The 15,501-nt window shown below is 42.4% G+C and overlaps 1 protein-coding gene and 1 pseudogene across 3 annotated transcripts in view; one reads left to right on the top strand and one right to left on the bottom strand.

Moving 5' to 3' along the window:
* The window catches only part of TBCE (tubulin folding cofactor E), an 85,189-nt gene that overhangs the window by 39,545 nt on the left and 30,143 nt on the right, over positions 1–15,501 (bottom strand). For 2 of the 3 annotated variants that reach the window (XM_062210646.1, XM_062210645.1), the window contains exon 3: positions 10,968–11,052. The exons of the other annotated variant lie outside the window; for it this stretch is intronic. In XM_062210646.1, the coding sequence (XP_062066630.1) occupies positions 10,968–11,052 (85 nt within the window). The remainder of the gene's footprint in view (positions 1–10,967; positions 11,053–15,501) is intronic. 3 annotated transcript variants of the gene reach the window in all.
* Positions 3,287–5,031, top strand: LOC133773822 (ATP-dependent RNA helicase DDX19B-like; annotated as a pseudogene).

Below are 15,501 nucleotides of genomic sequence, written 5' to 3'. Positions count from 1 at the left end.
CTATGGCCTGGGAAAGCAGAAGACAGTACAAGTCCTTGGGCCCCTGCACCCAGTTGGGAGATCCGGAGGAAGCTCCTAGCTCCGGAGAGGCACAGCTCTGGCCGTTGTGGACAACTGGGGAGTGAACAAGCAGATGGAAGATCTCTTTTTTTTTTTTTGACAGGCAGAGTGGACAGTGAGAGAGAGAGACAGAGACAGAGAGAAAGGTCTTCCTTTGCCATTGGTTCACCCTCCAATGGCCGCCGCAGCCGGCGCGCTGCGGCCGGCGCACCACGCTGTTCCGATGGCAGGAGCCAGGTGCTTATCCTGGTCTCCCATGGGGTGCAGAGCCCAAACACTTGGGCCATCCTCCACTGCACTCCCTGGCCACAGCAGAGAGCTGGCCTGGAAGAGGGGCAACCGGGACAGAATCGGTGCCCCGACCGGGACTAGAACCCAGTGTGCCGGCGCCGCAAGGCAGAGGATTAGCCAAGTGAGCCATGGCGCCGGCCGGAAGATCTCTCTCTCTCTACCTCTCCTTCTCTCTGTGTAACTCTGACTTTCAAATAAATAAATCTTAAAAAAAAAAAGATAGTCTTAAAAAAGATAATTAAGGACTAATATGTCAACAAATTGGAAAACCTAGAAGAAATTGATAATTTCTGGACATGAATAACTTATCAAAATTGAACTGGGAAGACAAAGAAAACCTGAACTGAATAATTACGAGTAATGAGATTGAATCAGAAGTAAAATGTCAACCAAGAGGGGCAGGTGTTTGGTCTGGCAGTTAAGATGCTAGTTAGGGTACCTGTGTCCCCAGGTCAGAGTACCTGGGTTCAATTCAAAGCTCTGGCTCCTGATTCCAGCTTCCTGATACGCAGACCCTGGGAGGCAGTGGTGGTGGTGGCTCAAGTAATTGAGTTCCTGCTTTACACATTGGAGACCTTGATTGAGTTCCTGGTTCCCAGCTTTGTCCTGGCCCTGCCTTGGCCATTGTAGGCATTTGGAGTGTAAATCATCAAATAGTAGCATTCTCTTTCCTCTTTTTTACCCTCTAATGAATATTTTTTAAGTCAACAAATAAAATCCAAAAGACCACATGGCTTCAAAGTTGAATCCTACTGAACTGTCAAGGAAGAACTAATACTGATAGTTCTTAAACTATCCCCAACAACTCATAGAAAGGAAAGCCTTCCAAACTCATTCTACAAGACTAGCATTACCTTGATTCTTTAACCAAACAAGAACACAACAAAAAAAAGAACAATACAAACCAGTATCTCAGATGAACATAGATGTAAAAAACCACAAAATATTAACAAAGTTAATCCAGTGCATAAAAAGCTCATTTATTGGGGCCAGTGCTGTGGTGCAGCAGGTTAAGTCTGCCGCCTGTAGTGCTGGCATCCCATATGGGCACTGATTGAGTCCTGGCTGCTCTACTTCCAATCCAGCTCTCCGCTGTGGCCTGGGAAAGCAGTAGAAGATGGCCCAAGACCCTGGGCTCCTACACCCATGTGGGAGACTGGGAGGAAGCTCCTGGCTCTTGGCTTCGAACTGGCGCAGCTCCGGCCATTGTGGCCAACTGAGGAGTGAACCAGCGGATTGAAGACCTCTCTCTCTCTTCCTGTCCTTCTCTGTGTAACTCTGACTTTCAAATAAATAAATATTTATTAAAAAAAAAATTCTACTTGATCTTGGTGAATGAGGAATGAACTTTATCTCAGGGATAGTTCAACATGTATAAATAAAAATCATACATCAGGGGCCAGCACTGTTGTGTAGCAGGTAAAGCCACCGCCTGCAGTGCCAGCATCCCATATGGGCACTAGTTCATGTCCTGGCAGCTCCACTTCTGATCCAGCTCTCTGCTATGACCTGGGAAAGCAGTCAAAGATGGCCCAAATCCCTGCACCTGCGTGGGAGACCCAGAAGAAGCTCCTGGCTCCTGGCTTTGGATTGGTGCAACTCCAGCCATTGCCGCCATCTGGGGAGTGAACCAGCTGATGGAAGACCTCTCTCTCTCTCTCTGCCTCTCATTCTTGCTCTGTGTAACTCTTTCAAGTAAATAAATAAACCTTAAAAAAAAAATACATCAACTGAATGAAGGATAAATATATGATCTCAATAGACAGAGAAAAATTTAGTAAAATCCAACATTCATTCATAATTTTCAAAAGACAAAAATACCTTGAGTCAATTAAATACAGAAGTAACCTACCTCAACATAATAAAGGCCATATGACATATCCACAACCAACATCCTAAGGAATAGGAAAAATTCAAAGTATTTCCTCTAAGATCTGGAGCCAGAAAAGAATGTCTGTTCTCACAGCTCTCATTGAATATAGCACTGGAAATTTTGGTTGGAACTATTAAGCAAGAGAGGCAAACAAATGACAAGAAATATGGTAAGAAGGAACTTAAATTATTCCTGTCTGAAGATAACATGCTTCTAGACTTCAAAAGTCTGCAACACAGGCATCCCACACGGGCCCTATTTGAGACCCGACTGTTCAACTTCCCATCCAGCTCCCTGATAATGAGCCTGGGAAAGCAGAAGATGGCCCAAGTCCTCGAACCCCTTCACTCACATGGGAGTCCTGGAAGAAGCTCCTGGCTTTGGATCGGCTCAGCTCCAGCTGTTGTCATTTGCGGAGTGAACCAGCAGATGGAAGATCATGGAAGATCTCTAACTCTACCTTTCAAATAAAATTAAGTCTTTAAAAAAGCTAATTACCTGATGTGATCAGTTTATGTTGTATGTGTGTTTGGAAATACTGTACCCTATAAAAGGTATAAGTATTTTGAAGAAAACCTATTTAAAAATTCATACACTTATGATAAATCAGACAACTGAAAAAAAAGAAAAAGCCCACACACACAAATGGCATGGTTGGCAGTTTTTTCCTAAATTTACACTTCTTCAAACAGTGATAATGAACAAGTCAACAGTAGAGTTTTATTACTGTTGAGTTCAGTTGCAAGCAGATGAAAGGAATCAGGAGTAGTGTTAGGTAATTGCAGCGTATGCTATGTCCTTCACAGATCAAAGGCTAACATCAAAGATCAATCTTTTCTGGAATACTCCCAGCTGTTTCTCAGAAAACAAAACAGACCAGCTGATTTGGTGCTCATCAATAACAACTGATCTCCAAAAACGTGTGATGACTTACATAGACTCCACTCAGATTCTAGATTAATACAAAGATGTTATATCTGGGGGTTCACCACCATCTCCTGGAGCTTATAACTACGGCCACAGACAAATCCACCAAGCAAGGGTCCCACCCACATCAAAACCATGGCTACTGATTCACAGGGTCTCACTGCAGATGAGCAGGAGGCCCTGGTGGAGTTGGAGGCTCTGTTGATTTAAACATCTTTTGGCCAGCGCCATGGCTCACTAGGCCAATCCTCCACCTGCGGCGCCGGCACCCCAGGTTCTAGTCCCGGTTGGGGCGCTGGTTCTGTCTCGGTTGCTCCTCTTCCAATCCAGCTCTCTGCTGTGGCCTGGGAGTGCAGTGGAGGGTCCTTGGGCCCTGCACATGGGAGACCAGGAAGAAGCATCTGGCTCCTGGCTATGGATTGGCGCAGTGTGCCGTCCGCAACACGCCGGCCGTAGCGGCCACTTGAGGGGTGAACCAATGGAAAAAGGAAGACCTTTCTCTGTCTCTCTAACTCTGCCTGTCAAAATAAATAAAACACATCTTAAGTGATTTTCCTGACACTTTCCCACCATATTCTCCACTTAATTGAGCAACTTGCATCTTATTGGAAGAGAAAAATCAAAGCAGATACCAAATGGAACTGTTGTCAAGACCAGTGCTAATGTAGAGAAGACAGATGAAGAAGAGAGAGAGGACAGAGCTGCCGAGTCCTTGCTCAGCAAGCTTATCGGAAGCAGCATTGTCCAGAATACAATCCACGTGGAAGTCCTGCCAGAGGCATCCCAAATGCCACCTCTATTCAGTGGAGTTTTTGAAGAGCCCCAGTGGAAACTACAACTTCTCCATAGAGTCTTTGCCATGGGTTTCAACTATCCATCCAAGATATGAGAAGGCTTTGCCTTTGACACCTGCTGAACCCACACAGAGCTTGACTGCTCAGTCTCAGTCTGGTACTGGTAAAACAACTGCCTTTGTGTTGGCCATGCTCAGCCAAGTAGAACCTGCAAACAGATACTCCCAGTATCTATGCCTCTCCCCAGCAATTTGCCCTTCAAATGAGAACAGTAGTTGAGTAGATGGCCAGATTTTTATCCTGAACTAAAACTTGCTTATGCTGTTTGTGGCAATAAATTGGAAAGAGGTCAGAGGATCAGTGAACAGATTATCATTGGCATCCTGGGGCCCATCCTGGACTGGTGCACCAAGCTCAAGTTCATTGACCCAAGATCAAGGTGTTTATTCTGGAATAGGCCAATGTGAGGAGCAGAGCATCCACATCCAGAAGATGCTGCTTTTCTCTGCCCTTTTGAAGGCTCTGTGTGGAATTCTGCCCAGAAAGTGGTCTCAGACCCAAATGTTATCAGGCTGAAGCGTGAGGAGATGTTGGACACCATCAAGCAGTTATTACATCCTGTGCAACAACAGAGACAAGAAGTTCCCATCCTTGTACAACATGTAGGGGACCATTACTATCACTTGGGCAGAGGATCTTCCATATACGCAAACCAACCAACTGGCTGGCAGCAGAACTCTCAAAAGATGGAGTGCTTCCCAGGAGGCAAAGAGAAGGTTCTGGTGTCCACCAACGTGTGTGCCCATGCTATTGATGTTGCAAGTGTCTGTCATCTTCAACTCCGATCTTCCAGTGGACAAGGATGGGAACCCAGAGAAGGCCTACCTGCACCAGGGTTTGGGTGCACCAACCACTTTGGCTGGAGGGGCCTGGCTGTGCATGTGGTTGACAGCATGCACAGCATGAACACTCTGAACAGAATCCAGAAACATTTTAATAAGACAAAGATTGGACACTGATGATTTGGATGAGATTGAGAAAATAGCCAACAGAGAAGTTCTACCCATCACTGTTGACTGCCCTTAGCACTGCCCCTGCCCAGGAGACGAGAGTTTTCACAGGTCAGACCTCCAGAGTCAACGAGACAAAGGCACGCATAGACAAATTACCTGCCCTATTTTAAAATACATCTGAACTGGACAAAAAGTTGTGAAATGATAGGGGATGGTGGAAAAACATGTTTATACAACTCCAGAAGATTAGCCATGAATACCCAAAAATTACCCTTTGGGAAGAAAAAAAAAAGTTACATCTGTACACTGAAATTCTGAAACCTAGCCAAAGAGAAAAATAATGGAGGGCAAGAGGGAGCAGGGAGAATAAAGGGAGGAAAGTCCAAAATGTTTCTCTTCAAAGCATTCAGCTTGTTCAAGTTTCTTCCTCTTTCTGCATGCCAGTTAAAAATGTTAACTAAATTGATGTCATGACCATGGCCCTTGTGGAAATGGGAGGGGTTCATGAAGCCATTACAAGATTCAGAATGCCCCATATCTCCAGTAGGGTTCAAGATAAAATTCAGGATGCTCAGAGCTGGCACTGTGGTGCAACAGGTTAAAGCCCCAGCCTGCAGCACCGGTATCCCATTTGGGCACTGGTTTGAGTCCTGGCTGCTCCACTTCCTATCTAGCTCCATGCTAGCACCCACACTTGCACCCACATGGGAGACCCAGAAGAAGCTCCTGGTTCCTGGCTTCAGATCAGCTCAGCTCTGCTGCAGCCATTTGGGGAGTGAACCAGCAGAGGGAGACACCCCTCCCTCTGTCTCTACCTTTCAAATAAAAATAAATCTTTAAAAAAAAAAAAATCAGGGTGCTTAGTGAAATTTGGATTTCAGATAAATAGCAAATCATTTTTAATATACTTTTATGGGACACATTCTTATACAAAAAAATTGCTATTTATCTGAAATCCAAATTTCACTGTGCATTTGGTGTTTTCATTTGCAGAATCTGGCAATACTACTCAAATGGAAAGGGTCTCCAACAGAGTTCTCAATTCCCATAGTAAGCTGCTTTCCATGCAGATAGAAAAACTAGGTCTATGAAGTTTCTAATAAGAAATGTTAATACTGATGCCCTATTTGCTCCAGACATAATTAGGTTTTTTTCAGCAAGATCACATAACTACCATTCATCATAAGAGAAATATTTCCTGTATTTTCAGTGCTATAATAATTAGAGACCTGACCTGGTGAAGTTGTTTTTCCATGGTTGGGGGAGAGGAGAGGCAATCACACAGTAGACAAGCATTTGGTGGTAGACTGTTTTTGAGGAACTCAATTATGATTTTGCCCCAATTCAAGAATGAGACTTTAAAAAATGAAATTGGTCTATGTTCACCTTTTTGGGAGGAGCTATGCCCTGCCTGCATACTCTCATTATGTTCGGTGCTTTTTTAAAAAAAACTCTTCAAACATTTCACACCATATCAGGAGATTTTATACTGATCCATTAAGGCACATCTAAAATTAAGGCACATCTAAAAGCCTCAAAACACTTTCCAACAACCTTATGACTCATACAAAATGAATAAATCAAGGGCTTTATTTCCTAAGCTGTCCAGTATCTTGGACATGGTCTGGAACAGTCTGTTCTCTGATGCCAAGTATTAAAGTTAGATTCCACTCATTGGTACTGAAAAGTCACAGTTTAAGATTTATTTCTCATCAGATAGAGAAATTGTATTATTGCTTGGAAACAAAATTTTGAAATAAAAGCTGAGTAGGTGGAATACTGACCCAGACTGTTCAGTTTAGAACACACATACTTCAAGTTAAAAGAAAAAAGATGGAAATCACTGTCCTGGCTTAGGACAAGGTATCAAGGACTTGAAGAGTGATTATTGTATCCATACCTCTCAACGCCCTAAGAGATGACAGGTAGGGAACAGAAACACCAGGAAAAATGTTCAAGACTGGTCCACAGTCATAAATTTTGACTAAACCTGTAAACTTCTATTAACATTATGTTACAAATATAACAGCTCAGGAGATTGCCATATTTACTTAGGTTGTACAAGAGAAAAGAAGAAATCAGAAACTAAGGAGTAACATGAAATCATCAAAGCTCATGCTTAGAGAGGACCTTCCACAATGCTCTGGTCTATTCGTTAGTCTTCTTCTGACTGACCCACGAACTATTACAGAAAAAACAAAAACCAACAACCCACCCTGCTTTTAGAGATCCAAAGTGAAGAGTAGTCCAGAGCCTGGATTTTAGCTCAACCAACTTTTAATTGCACTCATGACCATCACTTTATTTGGTCCCTCAAAGTCCTGTTATAATTACCTCAAGAAGAGTGAGGAACACACGATAAAATATGAAAATAACCACGTATGATCTATAAAACTGTCTATTCCATGTTTGAAAGCCCATCCTGTAGTCTAAGATAACTGATAAACTTGAGATTAAATTCCTGCAAATATTACTCTATTATGCACTGGAGTCTTATAAGATCAATGTGAGCTGAACTGGTTGGCCTTGAAATCAGTCTATTCCAAAGTTGTACCCTAGAGGCAGAACCTAACCGAATAATCTGAACACTGGTGAACACAGCGTCGTAAATCTTCTCATACATTCCACTCAGTTCTTTGATATTCTCTACAAGCAAGCAAACTTTTGCAGATTTGAATGTCAAAGTGAATAACTTCATTGTTATATGCCTAACACACTATCAGCCACTTGATACTAAGACATACTTTTATTTATATGACAAGTTTTTGTTTTTTTGTTTTTTGTTTTTTTTTTTTAATTTTTGAAAGGCAGAGAAACAAAGAGATCCTCTACTACCTGGTTCACTCTCCAAATGCCTGAAACAGCCAGGGCTGGGCCAGGATGAAGCAAAGAGCCCAAGACTCAATCTGAGCCTCCTAGATGGACGGCAGGAGCTCAAGCACTTTGCCATCACCAGGGTACACATCCAGGAAGCTAGAATTTAGAATGGAGTTGGAACTCAAACCCAGGCTCTCAGGGGACACTGGCTTCCTAAGCAATGTCTTAACCACTGAGCCAAACACTCGCCCAAATACAACAACTTTTGACTCATCTTTTGCTTACTTAAAACAGGTATACCATTTTCCCAGAAACTATTTCAGTCATACTATTTTTTCATTGTTTTTTTGTTTAATTTATTTGTTTGAAAGGTAGAGTCAGAGAGAGAGGAAGAGAGAATTTTTCCATCTTCTGGCTCACTTCCCAAACAACAGCAATGGTTGCAGCTGGGCCAGCCCAAAGCCAGGAGCCTCTCCAGATTTCCCACATGACTGCAGGGGCCCAAGCACTTGGACCATCCTCCATTGCTTTCCCAGGCACACCAGCAGGGAGCTGGATCAGAAGTGAAGCACTCACATCAGACGCCTGCAATGCAGACAGCAGCTTAATCTGCTACATCACAATGCTGGCCCCACAATCATAATTAAAAGTAATTATGTAAATTACTTGGTGGGTTAATCCTCCGCCTGTGGCGCTGCCATCCCATATGGGCACTGGTTCAACTCCCAGCTGCTATGATCCAGCTCTCTGCAATGGCCTGGGAGAGCAGTGGAAGATGGCTCAGGTGCTTGGGCCCCTGTACCCGCATGGGAGACCAGAAGATCTGGAATTCCTGGGAGACCTGGATTTTTCAAAACTTTAAAAAAATTTAGTTGAGACATAAAGAGCAAGAGTCAGAGACAAGAGAGAGACAGGGCTTCCACCTGCTAGCCCACTCCCCTGATGCCTTAATAGCCATGACTGGGCCAGGCTGAAGTCAAGAATCAAAGTTGGCAGTCTGGAACTCAATCCAGAACTCCCACATGGGTGGCAGGGGCCCAACTACTTGAGACATCACGTGTTGCATCCCAGGGTCTGCACTGGAAGGAAACTGGACTCAGAAACTAGACCTGGAAATGAATCCAAGCAATTGAGATGTGGGATGCTGGTATATTTTCTATTACCTTCTTTTTTATTTTCATTTGTATTTCATTCTATTTGAAAGGCACTGTGGCATAGTAGGTTAAGCCTCCGCCTGCGATGCCAGCATCCCATATGGGCACCGGTTACAGTCCTAGCTATTTCACTTCTGATCCAGCTCCCTGCTAATGGCTTATAAAGCAGTAGAATATGGCCCAAGTGCTTGGGCCCCTGAACCTACAGGGGAGACCTGGAAGAAGCTCTTGGCTCCTGGCTTTAGATTGCCCAGCCATGATCACTGCAGCCATTCAGGGTGTGAACCAGCAGACAGAAGACTTCTCTGTCTCTTGTCCCTCCCTCTCTGTAACTCAACCTCTTAAATAAGCAAATCTAAAAAAAAAAAAAAAAAAAAGGAAGAGAGACATAGAAATATACACAGAGATCTCCCATCCCCTGGTCCACTGCCCAAATGTTGCAACAGCCAAGGCTGCATCAGGCTGAAGCCAAGAACTCATCTGAGGTCTCCCATGTTGATGGCAGGGACCCAAGTACTTGAGCCATCATCTGCTGCCTCCTGAGGGTGTGCATTGACAGGAAGTCGGCCTGGAAGCAGAGTAGACTCCAAACACTGCACTCCAATATGGGATGCAGATGTCTTAACTGCTGAGCCAACTGCCCACCCTCTAACCAACATTTTAGCCACTATGCCCAATACCCACCACCTCCCAGTGTGATTTAAGTCAACAAAATACCAATTTCAATAATTTGAAAGAGGAGTAATTGTTGTGGCACAGTGGGGTGGGTTAAGCCACTGCTTAGGAGGCCTTCATTCCCCTGTTCCATTGAGTCCTTGCTCTGTTTCTCATCTAGCTTCCTGCTAAATGCATACACTGGGAGGCACCAGATGACCAATCTAGTCCTTGGGTCCCTGCCACCCACATGGGAGAACAGGATGGAGTTCCTGGCTCCTGCCTTCAGTCCTGACCACTGGAGAGTGAACTAGTAGATCTAAGATCTTTCTGTCTTCTCCTCTATCACTCTCTCAAACATTTTTAAAAATAAATTTTAAAAAAATAACTTAGAATTAAGAAGTTTATAGGGGCTGGCATTGTGGTGCAGCAGTAAGGCCATGTCCTGGGACCCAGCATCCCATATAGACAGAGGTTTGTGTCCTGGCTGCTCCACTTAAAACCCAGTTCCTGTTGGTGGCCTCAGAGAGCAGCAACAGACGATCCAAGTACTTGGATCCCTGAGCCCATGTTGGAAACTAGAGAAAGCTCCAGGCTCCTGGCTTCAGCCTGGCCCAGCCCTAGCCATTGTGGCCATCTGGGGAGTAAACCAACAGAAGGGCCATCTCTGTCTCTCCCTTTCTCTCTGTAGTTCTTTCAAATAAATAAATAAATCTTCAAAAAATAATAGTGTAAAGTTACAGAGTCAATCAAGTTTGTTGTTAATCTAATTCTGACTTTGTTTTTTTAAAGATTTATTTATATGGGGGTCAGCACTGTGGCGCAGTGGGTTAAAGCCCCAGCCTGCAGCGCCAGTATCCCCTATGGTGCTGGTTCAAGTCCTGGCTGCTTCACCTCTGATCCAGCTCCCTGCTAATATGCCTAGGAAGGTAGCGGAGGATAGCCCAAGTCTTGGATCCCTGCACTCACGTGGTAGATCCGGAGGAAGATCCCTGCTCCTGGCTTTCGATCAGCTCAGCTCAAGCTGTTGGGCCATTTGGGTAGTGAACTAGCAGATAGAACACCTTCTCTGTCTCCCTCTCTAACTCTTTCAAATACATAAAAACAAATTTTTTTGGACAGGTAGAGTGGACAGTGAGAGAGAGAGAGAGAAAAAGGTCTTCCTTTTGCCGTTGGTTCACCCTCCAATGGCCGCCGCGGTAGGCAGAATTTTTTAAAACCTCGACAACCAACAGTGGTTAAGGCAATATCAAAAAAGTACCATTTTAGAATACCTGAATTATACATTGTAACTACCCCATAAGTCAAACAATGTTTCTTCTTTTTCATTCAACTTTTAAATAATATCTTGACTAAATTTTCATGCCAACTCAAGAAAAATTACCTGCATTTAAAATACACAGTCCCTTCATGGCTCCCATCATGTTTTCCTCTCTCGGGGTTGTCCCATTCTACTCCTAACCAGAGTCCTAGCAGAATAAGAAAAAACAGTTGAGTAATAAATGAGAGGTGAAGTTTCATTTTCCTACAAACAAATATTACTTATCATGGAAACTATCACATAGACATTATTGAAGAAGAAAGAAATGTTGGGCGCGGGGGGATCAGTGCTGTGGCATGGCAGGTGAAGCGGCCACCTACAGTGCCGGCATCCCATGTGGGTACTGATTTGAGTCCCAGCTGCTCCACTTCCAATCCAGCTCTCTGCTATTCGAATCCTGGGGCTCTACTTCCAACCTAGCTTTCTGCTATGGCCTGGGAAAGCAGCAGAGGATGGCCCAGGTCCTTGAGCCCCTGAACCCATGTGGGAGACTGGGAGGATGTTCCTGGTTCCAAGCTTTGGATCAGCACAGTTCCAGCCATTGTGGCCATATGGGAGTGGACTAGCGGATGGAAGCCCTCCCTTTCTGCCCCTCTGTAACTCTGCCTATCAAATAAATAAATCTTAAGAAAAAAAGTTCATGGAAAATGGAATTAAAGACATGTTTTTTAAAAAAGAAATGTCTTAGGGAATGGACAAGTTAATGTTAAATTAAGAACTTCAATCATGGTAGGGAAAGAACACAATCTCCAAGACAAAAACCAAGTAAGATGACAGATATAAGCCCACATTATCAATAATTAAGTGAAACACAGCAATAATATTATAATAAGTGTGTAAGCAAAAGAAAACTGTTGAAACTTTGAGAGGGATTGCACTGAATCTGTAGATGGCCATTGTTTTGGGTAGCACTGACATTTTAACAATATTAGTCTTTCAATCCAAGAACATGTGATGTCTTTCCATTTCTTACATTTTCTTTTATTTCTTTGAGCAATATTTTTTCTCCTTGATTTCTTGGTACTTTATCCTTTTTTGATGCAGTAAATACATACAAAGAAAAGAAATTATGACACTCACAACATACATGAGTCTTGAGGGCATTATGCTAAGTGAAGTAAGTCATTCACAAAAGGACAAATTACTGTAGGATTTCATTTATGAGGCATCTAAAGTAGTCAATTTCATAAAGACAGAAAGTTGAATGGTAGACACCAGGGACTAATGGGAGAGAATGGGAAACTACTGTTTCTCAGGTATGGAGTTTCAGTTTAGGAAGATAAAAATATTCTGGAGATGGAGAGAGCGGCAAGATGGCGGAATAGGAAGGGAGCACATTGATAGTTCGTCAAGACACACGTTAATATAAGTGGAGATACTGCAGGGTCAAGGAAGAGTAGGGGAAGAAACAGCAGAGGAAACTCTTCTGGAACTAGTGATTCACAGTGGACCTGCACGGAGAGCGTGGGAGCCCAAGTTCGGGACACCAGCGGCAGACTCAACGCACCAGCGCTGGAACGCGAGGTGAGCCGAACCTCCATAGCCCGAGACACCAGCGGGCAAGCGGAAAGAGGAGGCTAGAGGGAACGAGGCTTGAAACTCCGTGGGGAAAAGTTCACCAGGCTAACTAGAAGAGAGAGAGGAAAAAAAAAAGTGACCGATACGGACACGAGTTTCTCTCTCTCCGCTCACCTCTCAAAGGCGAGCAAGACAAAGAGCAGGCGCCATTTTGGACATACGTCATAAGCAGGGTGACCTCAGGCCTGCGCCGGCCCTGAACCTAGCAGAAAAACCTGACTCTGGGGGGAGGGGTGAAATAACAGGAGATTAGCATCTAACTTGACAACCCAGTGGGAGACTGCAGGAGAATTGGAGCCCACACTGAGGGCAACACAGATTCCCTGTGTGGTCCTTGGGAAAGAGCTTCCAATCTCTGGCTCCTGTGGGTATATCATTTGCCTGCTAACTACCTCCAATTACGTTCAGCTGTGCGGAATTACTTCCCTTTTGAATCAAAAAAAAAAAAAAAAAAAAGAGATTTACCACGCCTAACCTGGGAGTGTCATCTTTGACACATCTTCAGCCCTGAGGAACCAAACACAGCTCTCAGTCCACACTCATCTCAAGCCTCTAAGGCTCCACAGAAAGCAGACAGTCCACTTAATATAGAGCCATAGTGTAACAAGAAAAAACACCACAGTGAAGAAACCAAATATCTCCAACATGCCAAACAACAAATGCAAAAATCGAGGTAACAAGAACAAGGAAGACACTATGATGCCCCCAAATGAAAAAGACACCCCAATTCAAGATTATGAAGATGATGAGATCGAAGAAATGCAAGAAGCGGATCTCAAAAAATTGATAAGAACATTAAGAAGTTCTCAAAAACAAATTCTTGAACTACAGAAATCCTTCATGGACAAGATAGAAAATCTCTCTCGTGAAAATGAAATATTAAGGAGGAATCAAAATGAAATGAAACAACTAGTGGAACAAGAAACTGAGATAGTGACGAGAAATCATAATGAAATGAAGAATTTAATAGATCAAATGACAAACACATTAGAGAGCCTTAAAAACAGAATGGGCGAAGCAGAAGAGAGAATATCGGAATTAGAAGACAGAGAACAGGAAAGGAAACAGGCAAACCAAAGAAAAGAAGAAGAAATTAGAAATCTAAAAAATATTGTCGGGAATCTACAGGATACTATTAAAAAAACCAACATTCGAGTTCTAGGAGTTCCTGAAGGCATGGAGAGGGAGAAAGGATTAGAAGGCATTTTCAGTGAGATACTGGCAGAAAATTTCCCAGGTTTGGAGAAGGACAGAGACATCCTAGTACAGGAAGCTTATAGAACCCCTAATAAACATGACCAAAAGAGATCCTCACCACGACATGTTGTAATCAAACTCACCACAGTGAAACACAAAGAAAAGATCCTAAAATGTGCAAGAGAGAAATGTCAGATTACTCTTAGAGGATCTCCAATTAGACTCACAGCAGACTTCTCATCAGAAACCCTACAAGCTAGAAGGGAATGGCGAGACATAGCCCAGGTACTAAGAGAGAAAAACTGCCAGCCCAGAATAATATATCCTGCAAAGCTCTCATTTGTGAATGAAGGTGAAATTAAGACTTTTCATAGCAAACAGAAACTGAAAGAATTTGTTGCCACTCATCCTGCCCTGCAAAAGATGCTTAAAGATGTCTTACACACAGAAACACAGAAACATGGTCACCAATATGAAAGAAGGTAAAGGAAGGAAACCTCACAGCAAAAGATCACAGGAAGCTCAATTTCTCTTTGACATAGAATTAAACTCTGATGCTCTGTAAAGCAATGTGTTAAAGTAATCTATTATGTTCTCTTGATGTCTGTTAAATTCTAATTGTTCAAAAACAGCTGCATTTTTATTAAGAGCTATGGGTTATTTAAATATGTGCTTATTTTCAAAGATTTGAATAATCACCTTGTAACAAGATCAAATTTGGTCTATGAGTTTATAATTTTAAACATGGCGACTTAAAGTCTTTTGTCATCCACAGTTATATATGATGTGCTGCTCATAAAACTAAAGCGTTGTTGGTTCTGTGTGTAGCTGTCCTCCTATAGGTTCCTATGGACTTTTTCCAGCCACTTCCATTGTATTCAGTACTTTGGGATGGCTCTGTAAACAGATGAAGCCAATAATGTATTAACAGTACCAACTGAGAGAAAGTATGGTTAACTGAGGTTACTAAAAACAAAAAGCAATTCAAATCAATTGGCAATCTACAAAAAGAGTTAAAGATTTTAAAAGCTATTATTAAAATTGATATATTGGTCTATTATGCTATGTTATATGTGTGTACATATTGTATGTCCACATGGGGAAATTTTATTAAGAGTTTTATTTTAAATGGCTTATAGATAAGATTGTCCATAAATTTAAGCTGCTAAAATCAATCAAAGATACATTTTAATTTGTGTGACCTGAATCTGTGTATCATATGTTTTAAACTTGTTGGTAGAAAGAAACTAAAAACATTTTATATGGTTGTGCTTAAGTTTACTGGTTAAACAAACTACACCATGTTAGATATTTAAGAGGTGTTTTCAAATACATGATTCTTAAAATTTATAGAAGGCATTGGACCTTCTGGTAAGTGTTTTCTTAAGTTGTTGTTATCTAATGGTTGAAACTGTTTGCTAAGTATTCATGTAATATTGCTATTGTCAGCAAGCGATCTAGGACTTGCTCCCTCATTTCTCTATTCTAAGCCCAACTTGTTCTTTCATTTCTCTATTCTCTTCAAGGTAGGAAACTAATTCTATTATGAAGGAATCTGTAGGATGCACAATTTAATCTTTAGACCTTATAAAAGAGATGGCTAACATTTTTCTGTAATAGCATAGCCAAAATAAGAACTTAAATAATAATCTCATAGCTAGATTCACTTCGCCATCAGCAAAGTATACAGTAAGTAGGAAAAAACCTCCCTTTCAGACCAAAGGGAAAGAAAGTTTTAAAGTGAGAATATAATTTTCCTCATGGGCATTGTCTACCTTAGAAAAACTACTACAGAACATGCCTGTGACTATAGACTTGTAGT

This window comes from Lepus europaeus, chromosome 14 (assembly GCF_033115175.1).
Source record: "Lepus europaeus isolate LE1 chromosome 14, mLepTim1.pri, whole genome shotgun sequence".
NCBI lineage: Eukaryota > Metazoa > Chordata > Mammalia > Lagomorpha > Leporidae > Lepus > Lepus europaeus.
This window is presented reverse-complemented; position numbering and strand designations above follow the sequence as displayed.